The 27998-nt window shown below is 35.5% G+C and overlaps 2 protein-coding genes across 2 annotated transcripts in view; one reads left to right on the forward strand and one right to left on the reverse strand.

The window, feature by feature from the left end:
- SYN2 (synapsin II) overlaps positions 1-27998 on the reverse strand; it is a 204067-nt gene that overhangs the window by 66736 nt on the left and 109333 nt on the right.
- Positions 15-27989, forward strand: TIMP4 (TIMP metallopeptidase inhibitor 4). The gene is made up of 5 exons (XM_009512994.2): positions 15-314; positions 15995-16092; positions 21793-21907; positions 22577-22701; positions 22874-27989. Exons 1-5 carry the CDS (start codon positions 185-187, stop codon positions 23069-23071), a joined length of 666 nt encoding a protein of 221 aa, XP_009511289.1. The 5' UTR covers positions 15-184; the 3' UTR covers positions 23072-27989.

Here is a 27998-nt window from a genome sequence, read left to right on the forward strand (position 1 = left end):
AGAAGTCAGTTAACATAAGCGTATACTCAGAGCGAGCATTAGAGGGCTTTCGTAAACCATCCAAGTCTTTTGAAATTGAACTGCACGCAGAAGAAATCAGATAGCTATTAGGAAGTTTAGATATAAAACCAACAGTAAGAAAGTATTTTCTCTTGGCTGACCGATTAGCTGTGCCTAAGGCAACATGAATCCTGTACTTAATACTTTGTTGTTTTCAGTGCTTCTACTTCTGACCCACAGAATTCAGGAGCTGGTGGAGGCGTGCAGCTGTGCCCCTGCTCATCCGCAGCAGCTCATCTGCGACTCGGCTTTAGGTGAGTCAGAACGGATACGTGCCTTTAACTCGGATGGTAAGAAATCAAATAGAGCTACTTGAACTGCTGCGGTATTTTTCTGTACAGCTGTAGAAGAATATATTTAACCAGGTGGCTTAGCCTCTCCAAGGATTTTAAAACAAAATGACTGCAGAGATCCCTTTTAAAGAGAGGGCTATGGGGAAAAAAATAAAAGATAGTAGCTGTTTGGCTTTTCTTGTTTTTCCAGAACATATTGTGGTTACAAACTGTTGAAATTTCTGTATTATTTAGTGCTTCTTTTTTTTTTTTTTTAATAGCAACTGCTTTTATATTCTAACTTAGAGTAAGCAGGGAAGTATACTTGAACTATCAAAGGGCTACTGTTAATAGTATCTATAATAGAATAGTATATCTAAATATGTCTGCTATATGTAAACTCTGCATATCGATATTTTTAATAGCATTGGCTGGGGGGGAGGGGCAGAAAAAATAAACCAAAATAAAAGTCCCCAGTGATAACATATTGGAACACTTGATCTTTGTTCTGCTATACTACACTTTCTTTAATTAGTTGTTGGGTTTTTTGGTAATTTTCAAAAAATATTTGAGCAGGAAACTGACAGGCCCTTGATTTTCTGCAGGTAAACTGGCTACAGCAGTTCTGTACAAATATAACTTTCCAGCCTTTAGTACAGTTGTGTTTCACGATATTCAGTCAGCACTGTGGTTGTCAAACAACTTCTAGAAAGAAAGTACAGATCTCAAAATTAGACTGCATGGGGATAAGAAAATGTGACATTTTGCAGTCTTTTGATTTCATTAGCTCAAGCTAAGGCTGGTTAGCTTCCATCTAGTGTGAACAGTAAATGTAGAACATGAGTTTCCAAAGTGTCACAAAATTAGCATCTCTATGGGGCAGGCAATACCTTCTGCATACTGATTAATTGCCTTTATACCCTGACAGAAAATCTTTGTAGCCATGACAAACTCTAAGCTCTGTTTGTGGCCATCAGTTAAATTGTTTTTTAGTCTGCTCGTGTTAAGCAATCTTTTTCATTAAGTTACCTACACCAGGCATTACAAACTCGGGGTTAGGGTCTGAAAGAAAATAGAAGTTGTGCTACTTGGAGCTTAACTGTATATGTATACATTTAGCTGCATTATTCTGCTGCATTCCTGTACATAAGTGACAGTTTTTGAACAGACTTAATGTAAAGATTTTCCTAAATAAACAATTTGACAGTATGGAGGAAACTGAAAATACTCATTATGAGCCATCTTCCTTAGGGAAGCCATTCTGGCCATTCTTATGATATATATTAAGTTTTATTCCATTCTTAGATACATTTTACAAATGGTAGCTATATGTTACATTCTTATTTATATTTAAATACTGAAGATTGTAAAATAAAACTACTTTATGCTTGGACTTGATGCTCAGGCTCTCACTTATACACCTATTAAAGTAAACTCTACCTTTTGGCTAAGGACTGTTTCTATCAAGGAGCCCTTTGTTTAGCAGTTATTATTTGAGAATCGCATTTCTATATATTATAAAATTATAGAGGTGTAGATATTCATGCATATAAATATGCTTATACATATTTTAATGTATGCATTGATATATATACACACACATAAAACCTGGTCTACACATTTATGGATGAACTATTTGATTTGCTTTGGCCACAGTACCTTGCATAAGCAGGGCAAACTTACTTTAAAGAAGCTGGAGAAGACCAGCGGAGCGTCTGCCCTGTGTAAGAGAAAACTCCGCTAACAGTTTGGCAAAGAAAGCTCCTCCCATCCCCAATGCCAGCAGTCTTTGTTTCTTCACGAGTGTCCAGGCAAGAAGGCTGTGGGCCGGGTTGTCCTGGGGAGGGGGTAGCACAAGGCTGGAGCACATTCCCAGGGAGATGGTGCTGTGCCTCTGCAGCTCTGCTTTGTTTTAACCAAAGTGGGTTTGAAGCCACACCTGTGTCCTTAGGGCCACCTCGTTCTTAAGAGGGATTGTGAAACCCAGGCCATGCTACTAAGTATCCGATGCAACAGGATACCTCAAACCTCTCCTGTTAATATCACCAAACTTGAAGGTTGGGTGTTTTTTTTTTTGTTTATTTTCGGTTGTGTGTGGGTTGTTTTTTTTTTAAGATTTAAGAACATTAAAGATTAAACTGGAGATCTGTACTTTAATTTCAACATTTGCATACTTCCAAAATATTGATAAACAAAGGTACAGCTCTTCAGCTACCATAATCTATGGGAGAAGCATGCCAATTCAGCTATTTGCTGACACTATTCAATTTTTTTCAGTTATTAAGTTCATCCATCCCTGTACCCACAAACACATTCAAGTATTTCCTTGCAGAATAGAAGCCCAGTACATCTCATTCAAAAAAAAGAGAAACCATGCCATGCCTCTAAATTCCACACTAAAGTAAAAACTGAGACAAAGTCTCAGGCTTGCTTGTAGAGCTACCAATCACTATGTACTTCAGTTACTGCATTATTTTTCAGTTTCACTATATATCTGTAACATTTTTCATTTCCTTTAGGATCACTTGTGATTTGGGTGGAGTGACAATGGAGGTGGAGGGGGTTGAACCAATAGACATTACTTCAGCCACTAACTGAATGTGTGAAGCCACTCAGAAACCTTAGCATTTATATGAGATACACCAGAGAAAAAACAAGCAGAGAAATTAATTAAGTCTGGGACAAGCTCTTTTAACTTTTACTTTTGTTCACATGATTAGTGCTGTGACACTTTGTCTTTTACTGTCAAGGAGGCTTTTGTGGCTTTACTCTCTTTCTAAAAACCCACAGCTACCACGCAACCTGAGTAACTTGATAGAAATAACAGGCTTTCTGACAGACCTAGAGCAAGAGAGAGCTTCTGGTTCTGCAGGGTGCTGGTTAAAACTAAAACAACAAATGAGTGAAGAGCCCTGCAGGTGATACATCGTTGTACACCGCAGGAAGAACAGTAATGATAGGCAGTAAATCATGAGTGCCACGCCAGCCCTGCCATTTATCTGACCTTGGAGTTCTCAATCTCCCCACTTAGCCTTTTGTACAAATTCGAGCAGTTTTCATGAACTTGTCAGTAGTTTTAAATTTCACTTCAAAAAGGTAAATCTTCACCTTTTGTTCACATCAAATTAGACAATCTGTAGAGAGAAATGGTACACGTGGAGAAGACTGATTAATTTCTAAACTGTCACTTTTAATTCATGCTGGTTTCTCGCCCTCAGGCATAACCAACATTATTTTTTGTACAGTAGGACAAATATGTAAATACATTGCATTTGTTAGCTTTGTAACACCAGTACCCTACCTTTAAAGTTAGATGCATTCATTGGCATTTAAATTGTCATATGGTTGGTTTTTTCTTAAACATAAGGAAAATTATATTTTTACGGAATATTAGGCACCACACCAACAGAAATGACTAACAGATCTTGAGTATAAATAAGTATATAATAGAGCTTCAGAGAATAGTTCTATAGCTTTGGAGAAGAGTGGCACATTTCGAAATATGATGGAAAATTTACAGCTGGAGCTTGGCAGCATTTTCAGCCTGTTAAAATCTCATAAGATCACTGAGATCAGGCATTGTAAAGATGTGCCAGATGAGATATTAAATTTTAATCACATTTAAAAATAACAGTAAAGATTTTATTTAAATATACCAGAATTAAGTTTTCGAAGTCAGGTCCTCTGAGATAAAATTACAACATGCTATTTCTTTATTACTGAATTTCACATTAAAACTTTCATGGCTCAATGTCCCACGATTTTGCCTCTCTGCAATATAATATCTAGTTTTGTACTGGAATGGATTAATCTGTACATTATTAGAGTGGGAATTAACTTTGCTTGATGGGAAAAATCAGCATTGGAAGATGTATTAGAAATGTAGGCAGTACTCCTTCCAAGTTAGGGGAGAAAAGGTGCACAGTGAAATTAAAGTAGACTTTATATTTTATTCTTACTATATCACATTATATGCACTCACCATATTCTTAATCTCACAGAGTCTACTTGCTGTGAACAGTGTAATTATGCGCATACTGATTACCTGCGCGTTTAGGTTGATGAGCACCTCCAGTGGAGGCTCTGACACAAAATTAAGCAGCTATGTCATTAATCTTCATGTGTTTGGCAGTACAGTATTCATACAAACAGTAATAACCATGCCACATAACAAAAGACCATCAAAGACAGGGATGCAGCAGACCTTATTTGTCTGTGAGGGTTTCAACAGACTCTGTGAGGGTTTCAACAGACTCCTATGAAAATCCTGACTCTTCAAGCCGTTGCTTGAGGGAATGAGCAAGACAGCTTCATTGTAGAAGACTGCTGGCAGACCCCGGCAGGATCCTGGGGTCACAGGCTGCGCTTTTGGACACCTCAGTGACAGACATGAGCTTACATCCTGGAGTTGCCTACAGACTTTTCCATAGCAGGGAAAGATTACAGTACTCGGCATATGATCTGTATTTATTTTATTGTCCTGCCAAATGGAGGCAGATCTTACTGCTTCATAGCAATGTTCTTCCTCTAGAGTGGAAATCAGTGACAATAATGCATAGGTACATTTCTAGAGTAAGTTCTCACTGACTGGAAAGGATTATGCAGCTACTATTTCTCAGGGGTCCCACACAGAAATGAAAGCTGAGTTTCTGTTCCAAGAATTGTGACTTCAATTATAGAAATAATGTACTGGACTTTTGCTGTTCTAGTTCTCTCTCAGACAACAGGAAAAGCACAGCACCTGAGCATGTTTCTTGCAAAAATTATTTTGAAAAAGAAGTTGTGAGAGTGTATTAGCGCCATTGAAAGGGCACACTGCCAAAACAATATTTTCAGAACCCTAATTATGTTAGCCAATAAATCATCTTAAAACCATCTAGAAATTATACTAATCTCAAAAGTACTGTTTTTCGTATTTGGTAGGTTTAATGCAGAGGTGCTGAAAATGAGGTAATTCTCTTACCCTCATGTCCTCAGCAAGTGGCTGAGAAAAGCTGAGTTCCAGTCCTATGCTCAATAGAGTCCCACAGGTGTTCAGAAAACAATGTTGGAATCATTAACCATCATACCCTTCCCAAAATCCACTTTTTGTTATGTGTTCGTTAACAAAAATTACTGAGAAACAGACATTTTACCCTTAACTCACATTTCAACAGACCTGTAAATTATATACATACCAAATCCACCTTTCACCTATTTTGGCTGTACAACGTCCTCCCAAAGCCAGTAATACAGTAATACAGAATAGGTTTCTTTACTACTGCAAGTACGAAAGAACTACACAGTGATCTTACTTGTCTGTTTTGCATACTTCCATGCACATTAATAGCATTTTCAAAAAAGTTTTTAAAACCCTAGACAGCCTGAATCCTAGGAAGTTACTTAAAGTAGCTACTAATGCACTTAGAGTGTAGTTCTTAACAAAAGAAAAAGATCTACAACCCTGCAAAGGCCTATCACTGGTACAAATGCCTGCATATTACAATTAAGTTACAATTACAGTACATACAAATTTCTTGGCACCGTAGCCTGAAACTTCTAAATGCTTTCAAAAACACACAAAAAAATGACTGCACTGACTGCAGAGATGTGGTACTGTTAATGATTACTTACAACTACATGTATTTAAACCTGTCTTTGCTGAATGTTCAAGAAAGCACTTCAATATCCATGTTCAATTAACTGTTGTGGTGCTGCTATGGGAACAGCAGTTTCAGTCCTTCCATTTGCAGCTAACATTTAACAAAGTGTTAGTGAACAGCTTCCTAGGATAAAGACTGAATTTCCTGTTTGGGAGTAGGAAGTATTACCTGAATAAGATCTACAAATAAGCCTACAGCTACTTGGGGTTTTAAGATAGAAGCAAACATTTTGAGAACGTAGCTCAAAATTGAATGTCTAGTTAGTTTCCTAACTTATTTTTCAGTCCTGAATTCAAGACTTGAATTGCATTGCCAATATCACGCAACTCTAAGAAATAATTTCCAGTCTTCTGTTACTGTTCTTCAGAACCCTGCCACTTAAGCATGAAAATGGGGCTCAGCCTGGAAAAATGCAGTCACTCTCTTTTCCTTTGCTCGTTGAACTTTTTCATGGCAGTGTTCCCAAAAGCTTAGAAGTTGTAACTGTAAAATGAGGTGGCATCATGAAACTGAACAACAGGACAGAATTTTAAGGAGCCAAATCCACTAAGCACAACATTCCTGTCAAGTAGAATGTAGTTGACAACTGTAAAATAATTAAGCATTAGTGAAAAAACCAGAGCTGTGATTTGTGTAGTAAAACGTAATCTCAGAAGAATTATGCTAGTTGCCTGATTTAGAAGTAACTCCGTAACACTGACTTACTGCTGAGTATTTAAAAAAATTATCAGGAACCATGTTACTTTTATTTAAAAGCATGCATTCTAGTGCTAAGAAACTAAAACACCGTGATTTCAAAAACAACATTCTACACACAGTGTGTTGAAAACAAAATGCAAGCTTAGAAGCAAAGATTAAGTAATATAAAACAGAACATGAAAGACTGCCAAACACTTAATCCTATTAATCTACCAACTTTAATCCCTAACTTTTTAATGAGAAAGTATCTCAGTAATGCAGGGTTTCTTCCGCACGGAGGAAGGGGCATGCAGCTATGAATGGAAATCTACAATAACATTATGGATGTTGTTCTACAGAATTTAGAGTATAAAGAGAGTGTTATTCTTTGGCTGAAATTAGGCAGATGTTGATTACTAGTCAAATGATGTGGTATTTGAGGCTTGTGAAGTAGAGAGAAATATTTCTGGTAACATGAGTAGCAGCTGTAAAAACAGTGCAGAAAAATAAAACTGACCTTGAACAACATTAGGAAATCGTGCTATTTTTTAGGTAATATTTAAGTTAAAAGAATACCACACATCTCTTAAAAATACATTCACCTCTTCTATTTGGAAGTTTATAAAAACTAGAATTTAAAACCTCAGTCTCATAAATTAAATGTATTCTTCTAATTAAGAAAAAATAAAACCGCATAGTCTTCCGGTTTAACAAGGAGGCCAAACCTGGTCAACTCTTCCCTTCAACACAAGGAATTTTTGCATCCTGAGCCAAAAACACAGAGATTCACAAAATCCTGACCTACCTGAGAGTCCTAATGAGCTTAAATATAGGCCTCCTACATTTTGAAAGCCTCAAATGGAAATGCATTTTGGATGCAAACTAGCAGAGTTTTGTGTTAATAAAACAGAAAAGAGTAAACAAATTCTGCAAAGAATTTATGTTGAAAAATAATATGGTACAAACTAACATCCATACGAAATGGCGATAAAATAATCCTTGGTACCTCCTTTATTGATTTGAGAAGTATTCGTGGGTTTTTCAAAATGTCAGGTTTTTGGAATGCAGTAATTTTTTGCTGAATAAAATACCATGAATAACAGTGAATAATGAAATATCCTAATTTATAATCTAGAAAAGAAAGGTGTTTTACTGCTGTCATGTGTAACTAAAACATTTGCACAGTGGCTACATTAATTGGGTAGAGTGACCCATAATGATTAACATTTTAAACCTTTTCAAATGCATTTGTGACGTTTCCCTTCAATGTGCAATATGTAGGTCTATCTCCTCCTTTTTCTCCTTGTTTTCTGTTTTGTGTTGGGTTAGTAGAATTCAGGTCTGTCCTAATTCTTACTTTAAATTACTCTTCCCCCTCAAAAAATTTTCATGGAGTTCTTTTAGCCCAAATGATAAAACTTTACTATGAGGATTTGATTTTTCAGAGTTCCAGATAGGATTATCTCACCACACACCTTCTCAGGCAACTGGAAGCAGCACCAAGACTAGGCAATGCTCTTCCATACATTGTTTTCCACAGAATAAAGGAAAAAAGCCTGCTATTGTTACAGTTACACTCTTCAACAAGCTCTGTGGCTACAGATCCAAAACACTTTTTTCCAAATAGTCCACTAGGGTTCCACTATTTTTTCTTTCTTGCGATTTCAGAAAGTGTGGTTCAGTTAATTACTGTGCTGATGATTTAGTTATTGTACAGAAGGCTATAAGCAGTTATTGACGGAACATCAGAAAGCTAAAATACAAAGCAGGAAAAATAAAATTGGCTTTACATCCTAACTAACATCTTTTGAACTAAAGATTCCTTGACTTTGGGTCTAGGAGTTGTGGAGGAAGAGTAACAGTAGTAACAATGTAGACTTACAGTTAAGAAATCCATCCTGCATACACAGAGGAAAAAGTTTTTTTCAGATTCACTCAGTATAGGGCCAGTTTCGCTGCTGCTGAGTTCTGTTTACATCTAGATTTGAACTAGTACAACAGCTTCAAACATCTGAGTTGGGTTACAGTTTGGAAATGAAACTGTTTTCTGATCTGTCTTGTTGAAAGATAAATTGATAGATGAGCTGTTTGCTAAACATTTCTTCTTTTTCAGGTGTTTAAAGATCTTTCAATAGCATCTTGCTTGGTTCTTAAGAGAAAAGAAAGCATAGGCATTTAATGTTAGTTTTCCGCTCCCCAAAGAATAAGGATGATCTAGTATCTCAGTAGATATCCTGAAGTAATCATCTATCTGTCTACTGAAGTCCGGAACAATTAAAAACCTGTATTCAGAAATCAACACTGCAAAAGAATGGTTGCAGTCTCCTTTATGTTGTAAGCACCAAAAGCAAACCTGCGAGGAACACCTGCACCACATGGGTGTCAGAACATCAGAAAGATTGCCAGATTTACTCTCCAAGCAGTGTATTGTTCTATCTATCTCATCGCCAAACGGGTATTATCATTAATAATTTGGCGTCACTCCTGTGGGAATCTAGGAGTCATCTTTGATCTCCCACAAACACGACGCGAACCATTTTGACAAAATGCGTTTCCATTCAGTACCTAGACTCAACTTCCTATCTCTCACCCTGCCCTTCACAAGACCTAGAGTCTTCTGTATAAGAAGAAAAAAAATATGTGAATACTATGAAACAGTTTTTCAGAGGTGGTGATGGTGGCCAGCAGATTCTGATTAAAAAAAACCAAAAACTGAACACAATAAAAGCAATTGATAGTAAAGCATTTGGACACCCATGGCAGAAGTGGTCTCCAACTGACTGGAAGTGATTAACATAGAAAGAATTATGGCCATTGTAAACCAATATATACACACATATATAAAAATAGAAGAACAGAACGAAACAGACATATTTTACAGACAGAACCTAAACCACATGGATGCCAAATTCTTCTTTAAAGAAGTTAAAGATTAGTACAATAAAGAACAGAAGATGTTCCAGCAAATTCATAACCACCAGATTCTGAAAGACCACAAATAAATTTGAGTCAATTTCCAGAAGTGCCTATGAGTTTAACTCCAGCTACTTACCGTAAATAAAGATAAGGATTTTCATGCCTCCAAGTTGGAAACCAAATAACTGAAGCAGTAAAAAATGTAGTTTTTGAAAACACAGAGTACAGACCTTTTTGCATGCAGTACAGGTCATCTCAACTCAAGCTACGTGAAATGAAGTTATAGCACTAACAGAGCCTTTTTTTTGGACTCAGAGCAGAGAAAAATGATGAAAATTATAAATGGGAACAGGATAAAAATAATGGCATTTTTATGAAACTATAGTTGGCAAATCCTTCAGCATGAACAGAGAAACCAGAATATTTGCTGTTAAGGGACTTGCTTTGGAAAGGCCTTAAATATTTCAGGTTAAGGGCAACTTATTAAGCCATAACATTATTCTCATGGTACTGGCAATTTATAGTATTACTCATTACCTTGTTTCATTAAAATGCAGTAGACATGACCCCTGCTCCAAGTGATATACGTAACACACACAGAGATTTCCACAACTACTTACCATATCAATGGATACACATATTTTCTTACTAAGTGAATAGTATATGAATCCTCGAGTACCTATATATAGGACAGACACAGCTACTGTATTTCACCCCTCTGTTTTTCAGAGATTTCAAATAACAGACAGCATTACTGCTAATTCTTTCGGAAGCTAGCACATGCAAATCCAATATTGAAATGCAAACATAAGAAAATAAAAATCTTAAATCTCCTTAAAATTATTCTTAAGTCTCTAAAATAATCTGCTTTGAAAATATCAGAGTGTATGTAAAGCTACACGTCAGATATTTACTTATATTAAAACATTATTTTTATGTCAGTAAATAACTTTTGCCTTCTTTTGGACAAATTGCCTTCTTTTGGAAGCATTTGTGATACCTGTGAGTTTAAACCAAAGTTACGATGCTCCTTTTGTATTGCTAATACTTCTTTCTTCCTTTCATAGATATTTTGAGAAATCATAATCTTTTCCATATACAGATATATGAATATATATGGCAAATATTTAAGCAAGTTAATTTGCTTTTTTCATTGGTGAAACTCATAGCTTTATGATAAGCAAATGTCGCAAGTCAGTCTGTGATATAACTGCACAATTTAGGACATTTAGTTAAAAATACAGCAGAGCTGCATAGGCAAAGTGGTAATACTGGACAGATGGGACAGTTGCTCTAAAGTATGGAGTAAAACTTTTACAACCTCTTGTACATTTTAGAGGTTTTGTAAGAAATACAAATCAGTGGCCAATACACACTATTTTATTTAGAATTTTATCTGAGCTATCTATCCTATCTTTTCTATCCCGTGCAGTATTGCTTTAAGAGTGGTTTTATTAATTTTGGTCTGTTGTGACAAATTTCATGCAGATTCCTTTTCCTTTTTGACATTCATATTATTCTCCTTGCCTGCTGACTCTTTTCCCTCGCTGCCAGAAAAGTTAAGGATCTCAAATGTCTAGTTTCCAATTTAAAGAATAAATTTTTTTTTTTTTTGGGTCATATCTCTGTGCTCATGGAACCCAAGTATTCAAAACTGTGTTACTGGGTTCCTCTGGCAACTTTGATAGCGTTCCATGCCAGTATTCTTTTTCAAGAGACCAAGAGTTTGTAATATTGGACCATAATATACTGGGTATAGTATCTATGATATCTAGCTACAAAGTAAATGAAATAGTGAGTCTACACCCTATCTTTGGAGTTTATCTTGGACTTTTAGCATTATTTTACCATAACTTGAGTTAAGGTGAATATGGTAGATGAGGCCAGTTCAGCTCTCAAACTTTTAGTCAGTTTGCCTTCTGGTTGTTGCCATTTAAATTCTTGGCCAGTTACAGAGAAATGCCTGACTGAAAGCAAATCTGACCTGCAATAGAGTAGTCTTCCCAGGATACACAAAACAGAAATTCCACCTGGAGCAGCTCTTTGGTTAAAAGGAGGAATGAATTACAGTCCGTTTTGTGATTTCAAGCTTCCTTCTCCTCTCCAGTCTCACAGTGAATCTGCTGAATTAACTCACCTGCAAAACTGAAGATGGTCACTGCTGAAAGTCTCATTACCAGATTTGCCCCCACTCTTCTCTTACAGAGAACAAAATACAAAGTATTTTAGCATTTGTATACTACAAGGAGAGTGTGGTCCTGGATTGTGCTGATCACTAATAGAGTAAGAGTGACAGGGGGGTAATAAAACCCTTTCTTTCTTAATCCTATAGGTAAACACTCTGAAGATAATCATCTATCCTTTGGTTACAAACGTTTGTTAACAGACAACTCTTGGCTTAGTTTTGTTCTGGCTGTAATGTCACCTGTGGCACTACCAACACTGTACTGCGTTCTCTAGTTATTTCAAAGTAGTTTATCCCAATATTCAGATTAAAATCACCAGTATTATGTCACTGATTACTTAATGCATCAATTCTGGAAGTATCCCTTATGATAACACAAAATAAATAAAGCCATATAAAATAAATAAAGCCTTTTATAGTTAATTGAAATGAGGAGTCTATGTTCTTAAAAACAGATGGCCATATCTTCATCAGATGGTGTAAAGTTGTATCAGCACTGGTAAGAATTACCACCAGGTAAACTGAGGATTTACTATTAATTTCTATTTTGATACACCCAACTAAGTAACCTTTTTTGATAACTTCCATTTCTTAGTGAGGGTTACAAAAAGAGCATAAATACAAGAAAGTATACAAACAGTTTTACAAACGTAAAAGCCCAAAGAAGCCCTTCCCCTCTCCACTATTCAGAATGAAGAATGGAGACGTCAGAATGGAGGAAAAAGTATACACCTAGAAGTAATACAAGCATAACATCACAGAAACAGAAAAAGCCATTTCACATAACAACCCTATATGGCCAGCAAAGCCCAGATTCATTTTAGTTGTTTCCTGGTTTACTGTGCAATTATTTTTGATAGCTGGACCTGAAAACTTCACCTTTTCAGCTTCAAACAACTTGGATTCTCTTCTCCTGAATGTTCTTTTGATGAATGGTTTCAGTAACGTATAAACCCGAGACACACCAGAGCCACTGTCATATTCCAACCATGTTTTCAGTAGTCTATGATCAGAACAACAAACTGCTGAAGTGCAGGAACAGAGGCAACTGAATAAGATTTACTGCAATTTCTGTAGTAGTGGTATTTATTTCCTTTGGAAATACAAAATAGCACTGGATCTCACAAAAGTGTTTGCAATGAGGCAAAATTCAGAAGAGCAAATCTCCCTCATTAATCTCTTTTGAGAAAAAAGAGTCTACATATAGGCTTTTGATTGAATACACCCCCCCCCCCCCCCTCCAAAAAAAACCCCAACAACAACAAAAAAAAACCAATCAGAATGAATTTGAGGCAGACTGAATTACTGGCATTAGAATACGAAGGCTATGCATATGTATTTCATATATGCAAATTCCTCATAAGGAACCAATAACCATCTGACAGATAAAATGACATTATTACACTAAACAAGCAGAGGTTGTCCTCAGCCAAACAGAGAAGCCAAGCCAGCCATGGTATACTTGAAACTATTTCTTGAAAAGAAGTGCAGACTAGGAGGAATCCTAACTTATAACCACCCTCTGAACCACGAGTGAAGACAGGGAGATGGCTAGGCCCAGGAATGTTAAATCAGGAAGTGCTTGTGGTTAAAAACAGAAGCAACCACATGAATAAGAGGTTTTAGGAGACAGCTAGACGACACTGATTGAAAAAAAAATATTACAGCACAGAAAAAAGAAAACCAAGAAGGATTAAAAAGCTCCAAAAGATCTGTGTGCATGCTGGTTTCAGGAGAAGAGAGAGGTAAAACCCAAACAGCTAAAGATTTAGACATCCTGTAACAATAAAACTTTCTTGTAATTAAAAAAAAATAAAAATAATCTCAGTTTGGTCTTCCTTCACCATCTGGAAGCTTTCTCTTAAACAAACAAATGAATGAAACACACACAACATAAAAATAGTTTTCATTTTCTTCTACACACCCAGAAAAAGATCTCTTAATGACAAACCCCAAAACGTTGTCCTTTCTTACATAACTCCATGGAGACCCTTTGAACTATCACTGATCATCTGTAAGGCTCTTCTCAGATGCTAACAAGCAGAATTTAATAAAAATATGAAAACTAGTAATGTTTCAACATTAAACACAAGGGGAAAAGCAGCTTTAATTATCCTGCAAATGTTTGCATTTAGTAGGCAAGAAAAGATTTCCTGCATATAGACCACGTTATGGTATTTGGAAAATAATGGAGCTAGCTCCTAACTGTTGTCCCACTCCCTTACCTTCTATATTGAATGAACTCTTTAATGAGAAACCTTTTTTTTAGGACATAATGATGCAAAGGAAAGCAATGCAAAACATTATTCTAATTTGACCTTTCCAGCAGTATAGTACACACAATCCACAACACTTTTTATCTGGAATTAGATCAAAGCACTTAAGTAGTACTGTTAATTTGTGGGAACATAACACATCTGCAGATGATTAAAGAGATGCTGCCACTTACCATATGAAATGAGGAATTTGCTGTTTATACTTAAAAGAACTCTTCCCTTCCAATCCAACCCATAAGTCTAAAATGCTCTTTTAAAAGTCTTAAACTTTTTTTAAAAGTCTTAAAAGTCTTAAACTCTTTTAAAAGAGTTTAAATGGCATCTGAAGAGGGAACATTGTGCCAAAAGATAGAGGACTCAAGCTTTGAAGCGGTAAGCGTCTGCATTATGTTAATTATTACATCTAGTTTGCTTTGCTAATAAGTGAAGAAATGAGAACTGCCCATTATTAGATGGGACTGACCTCTATTTGGCTGTAAGGAAAATCACAGTCTGGGTTTCTTATGCCTCTTCTTTAGATATGATGGTTAGAGGTCAATTTATCAAACTTTTTTGTTTTTGAAAAAGCATGATTTTGATGATTTTCCTTTGCATTAGCTTGATTTATTTTTTCAGTGAAGAGGAAGTATAAGGATTTCACTGTAGGAGTGGTCAAGCCCTAGAACCAGGGCCAAAGTAGGCTGCAGAATCTCCATCCTTGGAGATACTCAAAACTCAGCTGGACACAGGCCTGAGAATCCCGAATCAAGTTGAGCAAGGGGCTGGACTAGACCCCCAGAATCTCCTTCCAACCTAACTTATTCTACAAAATATTACACCTGTTTCATACTAATTTTGATAGAAAGGTCGCTTTCATCATGAAAAATAAAAACAAAATAAAAAAGATGTCTGTGAGTTGCCCTCATCCTGAAGAATACTTTCTGGTCTCTACCATACCTGCATCAAGCGGCATACCTGTGGCACAGGGAGCAAATCCAACCATTCCCATCAAAAAAGTGCAGATGACCTTGCACAGATCCATCTCTGTGCAACTGCGAATTGGACATACAGTTGAAGTGGGGTTCAACTGTTGATTGCTTGAGCCTTTGCCACTCTCTCTCCATGCAGATACAGATTGTTCTAAAAAGTACTACATCTGCAGAGGAGTTGCAATAGCAGCCATCCACAACCAAGGAAAAACAGGATTCTAAATAGTTTTAGGAGGTAGAGTTCCCAGAGAAATTCTGGCCATATACCTAATTCTTAAAATCCCGTTATTCTCTGTGCTAAATTTACCAGGTAAATTTAGAACAGTATATATAAGAGAGATGCCTGAAACAAACTGATACGAAAACAAACTATTTCTTCTTTCATAAAATCTCATACTTTCCTTGTTTAAATAATAGGAAATAAATAAAATGTGTCAAAAGAGGGAGTAATCAATTTATACAGATTAATATTACATGTCATTAGTTGTGTTAAGAAAAATGCTAAAACCTCTATTCTCAGAAAACTGAAAAAAAGACTATCCTTGCCTTCTGATTTCATGCATAAAATGGATGTTTTAATCTTGTCTGGCACAGTCTTTCAGAGTGTTAACTTCAAGTCTATTTAGTTGACTGACAATTTTTCCGTCATCAACAAAAGTGCCCTTTTCCTTCGCTCAGTCATTATAATGATGGGTGTTTTATAAAATTTTGTGCGATTCAAGTCTTTCAAAGATTTTGGTGGACAGTTTTTTGTCAAAACTGAGTGGTAACTTAATTCTGATTTCCAGATTCATAAAAATTCTGATCTATATCATAGGCAGCCCACTTTTTATTTTCAGGACCTAACTCAATCTAGTGTTCTTTTAGTAACAAGCCTTAAAATCTACTTTTAGCTAAAGTGTAAAAACAATGCTAAGATCTATCAATATAATTTTTGCTATTGCTTGTAAAATTAGACATATGCTCATTTGCATTTAAACCGCTTTCTCTATTACAGTGATTCGAGCAAAAATAACCAGTGAAAAGGTGGTTCCAGCCAGTGATGATCCTCTTGATACCCACAAAATGATCCGGTATGAAATCAAACAAATAAAGGTACATGGAATCACTTAGCTATTTTGAAGTTCAATGCTGATAACCTATGTATATAACTACAATTTAGGCCTAAATGCTTTTAGCTGTAACAGGCTCCAACTGCCTCCACAGTTAGACCTAGATGAACTACATAGAATAAATCAAAATAGGGATAAAAAAAGAAAAAAAAAAGAGGAAAAATAGAAAAAAAAGCTTTCCTGACATTCATGAGTTACTTACCAAACTATATTTTGATGACAATTTTGTTATTCACAATTGCTTTATGAAGACTACAGAAACATACCTCAATCTGTTAACGGTATTCAATACATTTGCTGTTTCTGGTGGATACCAGATCAGCTATGTTGCATTAAGATACTGCAACTCTCCAGCTGGATGATGCAAACTTTTATAAATGGAGGAAAGCATTTCCAGCTCAAATAGTAAGAAACTTGGTTCATAAGTGAATAGGGATATTTGCAGAAACAGGAGTCCTTCCCTGATATTCATATAAACAAAACTCCATTTGTATGAATGCTGCTAGGAAAGCTAACGCAAAGTAGGATCACCCAAAAATAGTGTAATTCAGTTCTCACAGGATTTTTCCATTATTTCTTCAGCTCCAATAAGGAGACACATTCATTAAAATACTTTAAGAAGACATCAAGATCACATATCTTGATCCATTCAAGTCACCATCAAGCTCTCACTAATTAAAAAAAAAAGATCATAATCTACCATTTTCTGGAATACACAAAAAATAGGTAGTCTCTTTCAATTAAAATGTATCAGCGTGCATTGGTGGGGGTTTTTATTTGGTTGATTTGTTTAGGGTTTTTTTTATTTTAAGTTTTCTAGGTGGTTTTACCTCTCATTTTTCAGAGATTACTATTTTGTATTATTTGTATTAATTTGTGTTATTACATTTCTGGGAACACTTAAGTAGATCATTGTGAATGGCTACATGCTCTCAGAAAAATTCAGTCCTTCAAACTGTATCAGCAGATCACCTCACAGGAGTGTGATCTGAATATCTCAAAATATTCATAAGCATGGTTATCACACATGACCCCTGTTAAGGTTTTACAGCAATTTTACCAAGCCAATTCTTTTTACCTTGCTAAAACAAATGCCAAAACTCTTCATCATCTGCCATTTTCTGCCTTCTTAAACTATTAAGTATATTTTAAACTATTTCTTTACAGAAATAATTATATAAATACCAGCACAATTCTCTTTCCTTCCATTAGCACTTTAATTTTCTGTTGCTACTGTGCAACACTTGAATAAACTGGTAGAAATGCACATCACAAATTCAGCACACAAAGAAGAATGACAAGTCTAGTCTGTGTTACTATTTTCAGTCTATAATCCCATTCTTCAGTAACAGCACACTTAAGTCTCTGAAATACATTCATATATTGGAGCTGCTTTGGAGCTTCTCCCAAATTTCATTGAGTTGAAGCCTATTCAAAACTCAGGCATCAGTAAGAGATCTTTATTTAATTCCACTAAGCTTCAGAAGACAAGTCAGCTAGGAGTTGAAAAACTAGAGTTTTATTTTCTGATAAAAGATACTCTACATCATTACATACAAGTTTAGTCGAAAGACAAATGGGTCATAATAGCCCCACCCTTCAAATTCTTACTTCTGGCCAGAAGAGAGTTAAGAAGAGGTAGGAGCTGAGGCTCCCACTCTGGCATGCAGGCTGCTCAGCTGCGTTGGGACCCAGCTCCCTGCTCAGTGTCTCTAACAAACCCAATAAAAGGATTTTTGTTTGAAACCTCTGCAATACAGAGTGGGTAAGCAAACAGGAGCTTCTGCAAACTGCAAGTCTTTTGTGGGATTGCTAGTAAATTCATCATGGCGCTGAAATAAAGCCATAAGGGAAACTTTGCCTGCACCTGGTAAATCGTACTGGAACTGGCAAAGAGTGCTGTACCCTGTTATATTCTAAGCATACAATTCACAGTTGGCATACAAGTGAAAATTAAACAGGACTGGGTATACAGAAAAATTACTGAGAAACACTCACTTTCAAATTAACAGAAGTTTAAACAGGAAACTGTTATGGATAACACTGTAAAGTCTGTATGAAGTTACAAAAGTAAAGAAAGTGAGGAATTTTAAATAGCTTGTGCTTGTAAATGTTTGGCGAGTGTAAAACAATCAATTAAAATAATATAAAGTTTTATACAATTGGCCAGATTCGGCAACCTCAGTGGAGGAGGACAATTCACAGACTGACTAGTAACATCATAGAAACAGCTTTTCAGAGATCTTTGAACTGTGAGCCTCACGGAACACTGACCTCATTTGTGTATCTCCGTTTCCTGAATAAGTATGAACTTTGTTGACCAGAGCAACAACTTGGTAACAGCACATCTTACCTTTTCCCTCAGAAGATAACATTTAAAATAATCTAAATCAACAGTGTATGTCAAATGGTAGAATATTCACTTTTCACTATTGTAATCTTTATAATAATCTTTATTATATTCTTTCTTCTCCTGAGTGCTTACAGACCGATTTCTCATATTGTAAAGTTGATGACCTGCAGTTATGATAAACCAAACAGTCCTATTAATGTCCGATGCACTGATCATGTGTTTCTGTCTAACTCTGCATAAAAATTTACAGGATTGGGAGGATATGTTAAGAATTCACTTTATGTAACATAGAACATAAGAATGGACTCTCTTATCGTCTCTTTTGAGCTGTAAGATCTATCAAGCTAAAACATGATTATCAACTCAGTATTAGTTTTGGTGAATACTTTTAAAGCCACGCAGATTTGCACTTCCCTCAGCAATTCTTCTCCACTCTTGAAAAGAAACACAGACCCTATAGAGATACATTTGACTCCAAGTGTAAATTCAGCAAAATGCTGCTGTTTCTCTTTTATGTTACCCTCTGGGCTGTTTGACATGTTAGATTAATGTGACTGGTTTATGCTACTCCTCTTACAAAAGGAAAAAAAATATAATATTTCTGTGATTTTTAAATCCAGTGCATTAAGCTTATCATTAAAACATTGGTATTTTTGAAATTTTAAAAATTACTGTTATTTTATTTTATTGCAATATTTACAGCATCATACTAAAGAGAGAAGAAAATACATGATTTATATGCAACTGAATATTTGTCTTCATAACATCATTGTTTCTGACTTGGTTCTCATAGTTACCCTGAGGAGCCACCTAAATATTAAAACAGTGCCACTAGCTTTCGTGACACTTTGTCCTACACTATCAGAGCAGTAAGGCCCAAGATATTATCGCCATACATGAAATCAATACGTTTTACCAAATTGAACTAGTATAAGCAAAATATCTAAGTATTTTCCACCCAGGCTGCATGGATGGAAACACACTGGAAGAATTAGACTTCTTTTACAAGTGGGTGGGGTGCCCTCACTGTGGCAATAAGAGGAGGTATTTAAGCTAAACACAACAATATCTACACTTCATAATGATGCGCGCAGTTTTAAAGCTAGATATTAGTCACTACATGGGGCTAAGAAAACAACCCATGATACAGCTGAAAAGGCTTAGAGATAAAAAAGGTAGAAGCCTATAATGATTATAATAGGAACAAGCCTGATACACTGAAAGTAACACAGATAGCCTTTAAGAATGTGTTCTAAAATCTTAAAGCAATAGCCGTATACTGGTCTCGGTTATCTATCTCAGAAGGACAGGGATAGTATCAATATAGACTTTAGTATCAGGCTCACATTTCTTTATTCTCCCAACCCCTCACCCATCTTTCCTACCTCCATAAAGTCCTACCAGAACCTCAAATGTAAATGGACCATACCACAATGCAGAACTGAATCGAGCCATCTTATCTCTCTACAGAGAAAATAATCCATGCTTTTAGGAGTTGAGAGAATATGATTGCTAAAAATCAAATACAATTTACTGAATCAAATGGAACATAAAACCCTAAGAAATGCTTTAACAAGTATCTAGGTCAAAACCAGAGATAGATTCTCTGTAATTTCAAAAAAACCACAAAAACCAAAACAACCAACCCAACAAAACAAACACCAAACTAATTTAAATATTAACTAGATCTCCATTGTGAGTTGCTATGGATATTCAGCTATTTTTTTAATAGTTGAATCAATTTGTGTTGTCTGCATAATGCCTCTTAAGTTGATGTAAATAAGATATTAAAAAAAAATGTTGTACCCTACTATACATTGTAACCCAATCAAAGGTTTCTGAATGTGGAGAGGATACTGGCATAGTTCACGTAGTTACTATCTACTAGACATCTGTGTCTGGTACCCACACCCTCAATGAGGCATGTTTAAGGGTAGCAGAAGCAGGGCATTCAAGTTCTAAAGATGGCAGGAACCAAATGGCTCTTGACAGGAGTGAGGAAGGCCTGGGCTCTGGCTGAAGTGCTGGGTGAGCAGTCAGGCAGGTTCTTTGCAACACATGTGCAGCCTGCTCCTGCTGCCTCATTTGGCCATTGTTCTGAGAACATTTACATTGGGCTGACGTACCAGACTACTTTTATCTAATAAAATTAGACATATTTTCATCATCATTATATATGTTTTCTATTATTTTCACTGCTGCTTTCTAAAAGATACTGGTTTGGTTTTAGTTTTGTTTTGGTTTGGTGCATTTGTATTTTTTTCTCCCTAAGTATTTCAAATTCACATCTAACATTTTTGGATCAGAAGCCCAGTGACAACAACTTTGGCTTTTTTTATTCCATAAATAAGGCTTCAGAAAAATCAACATATTACAATGTCTTTTCTAGTGCCCTGTACTATTTAAATCTCCTGAGAGAACTTGAGTAACACAAACACATTTTCCAGCGACACCAGCTGCAACTGGGAGAGCCTGCCCTTGGGAGCTTGAGCCTTGCAATTGTCCACAGCTGTCAACACACAGCATGATGTCACTAAACAGGGCCCCTGAAGTGTTGGGATTTCGGCTACGTCATATTAGGTGATGACAGGCATTCTGAGGTTGATTAGCATCTTATGGTTCCTTCTCACATTTGGACACAACTAAATTTGTTTTGATCTTTTAATGGTTTACTTTAAGAATTATTTTCATAGTTAAAAATGCTAGTTAAGGAGCAGCCCTTCCGAACACTGCGCAGCCTTTGAGCCTGAACCTATCCATTCTGGTGCTGCAGCCTATAAATTCTAAGAGCTGGATCCCATTTTCCAACAGTTATTGCATTTTGCATTGGGCAAAATTCTGGATGTGGCAAATCAGCTTGCTTTAATGACCGAATATAAGAACAATGCTCAGTGTCTTAGCAAGCTTCATGCCCTTGAAGGTACACACCATTACATGGATCAAGATAAAGTTTCCCAGATTAATATATTGAGAAATTTTTTCATCTGACAATGCTGCAGCACCTTGTTTGAGATGAATACTGTCTCTGCATTAAATGGAACATGCTAGTAGAATATAAATTGAAAGGAAAGCTGTAAAGCTCCATTAAAACACTGAAAAAGCAGGTTTAAAATCCTACAATTTAAAAAAATGAAGACCTAATTTCTTAAAATAATGGGCACATTTCATTTAGCGTAGAGAAAGGGTCTAATTGTTGGTATTTGTTCATATAAGTTCAGACTTCAGAGCCTTTTTTAAAGAGATGCACCATGTATTTCTTTCAGCTGCTTTTTGCAATTGTTTTTCATGTTTGTATTCCACTACTGACTTTCTGTTTCTGATAATGTTCAGATGTTTAAAGGATTTGAAAAGCTCAAGGATGTCCAGTATGTATATACCCCTTTTGATTCATCGCTTTGTGGAGTGAAACTAGAAGCTAACAACAAAAAACAGTATCTTTTGACAGGTAAAATGTAACAAAACTAATGTACCTATAAAACCAGAAGTAACTGCTTACACTGATTTTGCAAAAATATGCCAGCCCTTGTTAAAAAATAAAATATTTACGTACTAGCTAAATAATACAAACACAATTAAATATATGAATTGTATAAAGCTGTAATTATAGTGTGATCTTATGTTTTCCATCCTTCACCCGAAGATCTTAAAGCAATTTCAAAGGAAGCTGAAGTCAACAACTATGCCATTAGTAAATATGTATGTAATAGTAAATAGTATGCCATTATTATTTGTTTAAAACGAACAGTACTGATTTTCCCAGGAATGCAAACATGTTCAATGAGACAAGACATACCTACGTGTATGCAGATTTGGAGTTCTCAGTAATTAGATATTATCCTGTAGAGCCCTGAAATCTAGTTTAACATCTACCGCATTTGCAGTCACCCCTTGTTGAGATTATCAGCATATTTTGAAAAATATCCTTCTTAAATCCTTAACTTTTATTCAGCTTGCAACCAGCACAATAGTTAAAACTGCATTCATTGAAAGAAGTGTCAAATATGACTAGTCTGGTGCAATTAGTTAAAAACTTCAGATTTTCTTGCAAGTTATTTCAGTATTTAGAAGACTGTTTTCTTTGCTTGCCTTATTTTTCTTATTTTCCATGCTGTAGGCCAAATTTTAAGTGATGGTAAAGTCCTCATCCATTTATGCAACTACATTGAACCATGGGATGATTTATCCTTATCTCAAAAGAAGAGTCTTAATCAGAGATATCAAATGGGCTGTGGCTGCAAAGTAAGTATAGAATGAAACACTGTCTAACGGTGGAGCCCACCTTACAGGCACTACCAGTTTTCGCTAATGGGAACTGTTCTCTTATATACAACATATTTTACAATATATGAGAGTAAATACAATTTTAAAGAAACCTGCAATGTACTGAATTAATGTAATATTTCACATTTAGATTACTACCTGCTACATGGTGCCCTGTTCAATCACTACACCAAATGAGTGCCTCTGGACAGACTGGCTGATAGAAAGAAAGCTATATGGGCACCAAGCCAAGCATTATGCCTGTATCAAGAGAAGTGATGGCACTTGCAGCTGGTACCGAGGTGGTCCTCCCCCAGAGAAGGAGTTTATTGATATCAGCGAACCTTAAAATGATCATTTCCTAAAAAGCCTTGGAGTCTAATTCCATCAAACATCGCACGCTCACAGCTTTGAACTGCCATCATCTAATGTATCTGTTGCTTATAAACAAAGCCAAATTGTCCTGTACAGCTAAAGTCCAAGTCTGTGGAATTGGCACTCATGCAAGATGAGGAACAAACCTCCTGGAGATAGCTACTCTGTAAAGTTATGCTTTGTACAGAGAGGCTTAAGCTGAGAATGCTCCTCTGTGTCCTCTAAAGGCATAACCAGTTTCCCTTTTACCAATATGAATGTACAAGAACAAAAGAATTGCCAGAATTTTGTCCCATTTCTGTTAACCTACAGATTGAGCCTCATGTTTTATTCCAAATCTTTCTGATGAACTACAGAATGTTTTATAGAACTATTTTTTTCTGTATGAAAGTGTTCTGATACAAAAGAATTATTGTACAGTGTATATGTAAAGTATTGTAACAATGTGCTATGAAAAAAACAGATACAAAAATCCCCGATTTTCCTTATCTGTTGAAACAAGTTGAACACTTCTGTGATTAAAACAGTCTGTGCTTCATATTCTGTATGTCACTTATGTTATGGCTTGCTTTATCTACAGAGTTGTAACTTTCATTGATAATCAAAATACTCTTACTTGAGTCCACATCCCTATGGACTAGCTATACCTTGTTGAAGGAAAAGCCACGTGTTCTAATGCTTCAGTGTTTTATAGACCCAATACAAATAATGACAGGCTAAAACTGCTTATATTTACAGAAACCATGTCCATCTTCATGGCAGCTGTAATACTTGATAATGCCTCTCTAAATATGTGATATTTCATTGTATTTCAGCACTGTTAAAAGCCTTGGCTTTAGAAACTCACATAAAAATACCTGCAATAGATACTGAGTATCTTGCACTGAAAGTGATTTCTAAAAAGCTCGCAAATATTTGACCATATTTAATAGCTTAAATTTACATTAATGATTTTTCATTCATGAATACCCATCGCACACTGTCATAATGCATTTGGCAACTCATAAACCTGTACTAGAGAAGTGTTACAATGTATTTAGTTTTTTAGTGTGTGAACTTTTAGGAATTGATTACTGTAGGTAATAACTAATCTCACACATATTTAAGTTTACTAAAGTAATTAAATTCACAGTGATAAAATCTAAGAAAATCTAAGTTAATGCCAAAGTTTAGACAATTGTCCAACTGCTTGCATTCTAGAAAATGGATGAAAACCATCACGCAGCATATGACCCTGTAATAGCTGCCATTTCTGCCATATTTTACTCCGATTTTCTCCATTGGGTTTGTTTCACTTCATTCTAATTTTGGTCAAAAATTACTCTCATGTATTCCCCATATGAGAATTTAGGCAGAGATTTAGACAGTTCTGTTCCTGTTTGGTTAGATCAGGTCTAGTTAAAGGTGTAACACAAACACTTTACTCATTCCTGCTAACCATAGCATGACATTTCCAGACTATGGGTTCATTAAGAATCAGAGCTGTTACTGTCTATTGGTTCAAGAGTCCAGTTTTCCAAATAGTTCCTTTAGTCTGTTTGCAATAGACCCCTTATAAAATCATCAGGACTTAAACTTGCAAAGAAGCTAGGCAAATCTTAAAGTGTATAGGCATCTCTAATTCCATTCAGTTCAATGAAGTAGTAGTCTGGACTTAAAATTCAGCATGTCCCATGTATCTTGTCATACCCTAAGATATGTCGTATTGGATATATAACGTATACTGGCAAAAATACTCTATAAATGATTTTTGTGATATATTCTGTTCGTGTTTCTAACGTTTATTTTGACAACTGCATGAATCCATATTTAAAGAATAGACAATGGCAGCTTTGAAAACACTTTTGTGAGAATAAACATTCTGATATACTTTTTTTGTGATTAAACCTACACAATCCAGTGAAGTGCAAATGGTGCAAGGCCAACAGGAAGGCATGCCATTATTCCTTTGAGGAATATATGTCTCTTAATAGTAAACATTTCACTTTTACTTTACAACTGTAAATTAAAACAGGAAAATTGAAAATTGATTTACAGTAAATAAAAACACCATATATTTGTGCTGTCAACTGTAAAGCTTAGTTCATTTTCTGCTTTGCTAAAGACAAACAAAAATTTACCTAACTTTAGTTTGGACCATAGACTTATTGTGGCTACTTATGTAACTGAAACAAAAAGGCTACATTTCTTTCAAAAAGGAACTGATATTGTAGAGACTATATTGACAGTGCTATTTACTGTCAGTGCTGTGCATTTATATCGCCAATTTACAGAAAGACTTAAAAAACAGGCCTTATTTCCTCATGTCAAACCAAAACAATTCCTAGACAAGCCTGCAAGACCTTAATAACCATACAAAGTCTGAATAAAGCACATGGCTAATTAATATTCAATACATGTACAGTGTAACATTTGTTTCCACATTAATTTTGATGTCATGGTGTCTTTTGAATAGCACTCTGCAGCAAACAGGTATTTTCTGCTTTTTAACTCAACATAGTTGTTTCTATTTTAGTTTTACAGTAATTATAGTATAGTGACCTTAAACTCAACTAGCCCAACTCAGATTGCCTTCTTTATGTACCTTGTAAAAATGTTTTCTTCAATATTTATGAACAAACTGAAATATGAATAGTATGCCATAATTAGTTTTAAAAATGTTTTATATTTGACCAGCCATAAAATATCCCATACAAGGTGTTTTAAAATTAATGGCTGTCCACTTTGATTTCTGTCTGAGCATGCATCTGGCCAAACTTCCCACAATGGATGGTGCAAAGATTTTTTTTTTTTTTACTCATATGAATAAATATGGCAAGAAAAGCTTTACAAAAAACCCTCTCAGAATGAGTTTTTATTTTCCCTGAGATTCAACACTGAAAGATTATGAAAAGGATTAACTACAGTGTGGCATTCTAAATATGTTATTCTCCTATCAAGATTTTTACTGTAGTGGTATTGATATATTATCAACAGCAGATTATTTTCACAACAATTTATTTTTACTTCTTAAAACTGTTTATGTGTTATCTGAAAGGTTAGAGCAGAAATATAGCCTGGTACAACATTTGATTTTAATTTGAAAATTACTCACATGACTTATGATAAGAGTAAAGAATAGAGAAATGAAACTGTATAGGTAAATGGTGGAAAAACCCCACCTTGAATATTGCTGCCTCCTCCTCAATGTTCCAGTTAACTTTTAATTAAATTGTACAATTATGTTGAAAAAGCTAGGGTTATTTTTTCATTACAGAGAACATAGGAGGTAGGAATTTAGTGAAATAAAGGGAACTCATTACTGAGGGAAAGGCTATAGAGATGACTCAACTTGCAAGGAGTTCAAAAAGCCTTACAGCATTATGTATAGTTTTAATCAGTCTGAGATGAATGTTTCTGTTTCAAAAAGTGTTTCATTAAAGCAGCTCCATTTTTACACAAAAGAATGGCATCTTTGTTTATTTACCCTTTATTGCCGTGTAAAGCCTCAGTACAAATGATCACCATAGTATAAAAGAAGCAAAAGAAACAGAAGCACAGCCACACCTCTGGCATGCTCAACTGAAAACGCAATTCATAGAGATTTGGACTTTTCCCCTGCTCCCCGCCCCACCGCAGTTGGTTTGGACTGGAGGGGAAGGAGAGCGCTCTAGGTTACAATTTGGAGAATAAGAAGGGAAGGAACGAACACAAGAGGAGGTACCAAAAATTATTTTAAACTGAAATGGCAAACTCCATAAAAGTAAATGTAAATAAGGCCAGCTATTAATAAACTGTGTTTGAAAACCAGGAAAATTTAAATAGCATTATATGATTTCATCAACTCTGATATTCAGATCATTTTACAACCAGTTCTAGAAATCTGAATAAAATATTATCTTGTACCATGTTGCTTGACTATTCTTCGAGCCACAAAGTTCCAAATCATTTCTTAAGAAGGAAAAAAACAACAAAAAAAGAGCTTCCTCACAATCGGTTATTACAGCACCTCTAAACCATGTATGGCAATGCAATATCCGAATGCATTAATTTTCTCTAGATTAACATATATTAGGTAGAAATATGTAAAGAAATTATTCAGGTGTAGAGAACAAAAAAGTTCAAGACGACAAATAACATCAGTTCAGACATTAATGAGTGATGTAGAGGAACAAAGAGGGGAAAAAGTCAAATATTTGTTATACTCTTAAGCAAAGTATGTCTTATAAACACATATACACACTTTCTTGTTTGTGTTCTATTACTGAATTTGAATTCAATTCATTTTTCAAGACAGCAGTTTGCTACTGAACTGGTAGACCTACAGGGTCACACTACTTAAAAATAAAAAGCTAACACATTAATTCTTGTGCCAAAATTATAGCATATTTTCTTTGTTTCTATGTACTGCAATTTAGCAATGCATTAAAAGGCCTGCTTTTCCAATAAAATCATAGAATCATAGACTATATTGAGTTGGAAGGGACCCATAAAGATCATCGAGTCCAACTCCCTGCTCCTCGCAGGACTACCTAAAACTAAACCATATGACTAACAGCACTTCCAGACATTCCTTGAACTCTGACAGGCTTGGTGCCGTGACCACTTCCCTGGGGAGCTTGGATAATAGCTGATAAAATAACAAAGAGAACAATAAATTGTGCACAGAAAATTATAAATCAGCTTTAATCCTGGCCATTCTCAGGAAAATAGTGTGATATAAAACTTACTGCCATTTAAAAAAGCATATTGCAAAACATCAGATATGGTTTTGCTTCTCTACCTGTTACGAATGAAACCCCAAGGCACGAAACACTTCCTTTGCATTAAAAAAAAATAAAAATGATGAAGTTGTATATTTTGCTGATGAATCCATCAACAAAATCCTCTTCCATTCTGAGAAGATTTGACTATCTGGGACA

Source organism: Phalacrocorax carbo, chromosome 6, assembly GCF_963921805.1.
Source record: "Phalacrocorax carbo chromosome 6, bPhaCar2.1, whole genome shotgun sequence".
In the NCBI taxonomy this organism is placed as follows: Eukaryota; Metazoa; Chordata; class Aves; order Suliformes; family Phalacrocoracidae; genus Phalacrocorax; species Phalacrocorax carbo.

Bases quoted from the DNA above. Each gene is read 5' to 3' on its own strand.
- TIMP4 (XM_009512994.2), top strand. From the start codon at position 185: ATGAATCCTGTACTTAATACTTTGTTGTTTTCAGTGCTTCTACTTCTG. The intron at 315-15,994 runs GTGAGTCAGAAC...TCTCTATTACAG, and splicing joins CATCTGCGACTCGGCTTTAG to TGATTCGAGCAAAAATAACC. The intron at 22,702-22,873 runs GTAAGTATAGAA...TTTCACATTTAG, and splicing joins AAATGGGCTGTGGCTGCAAA to ATTACTACCTGCTACATGGT.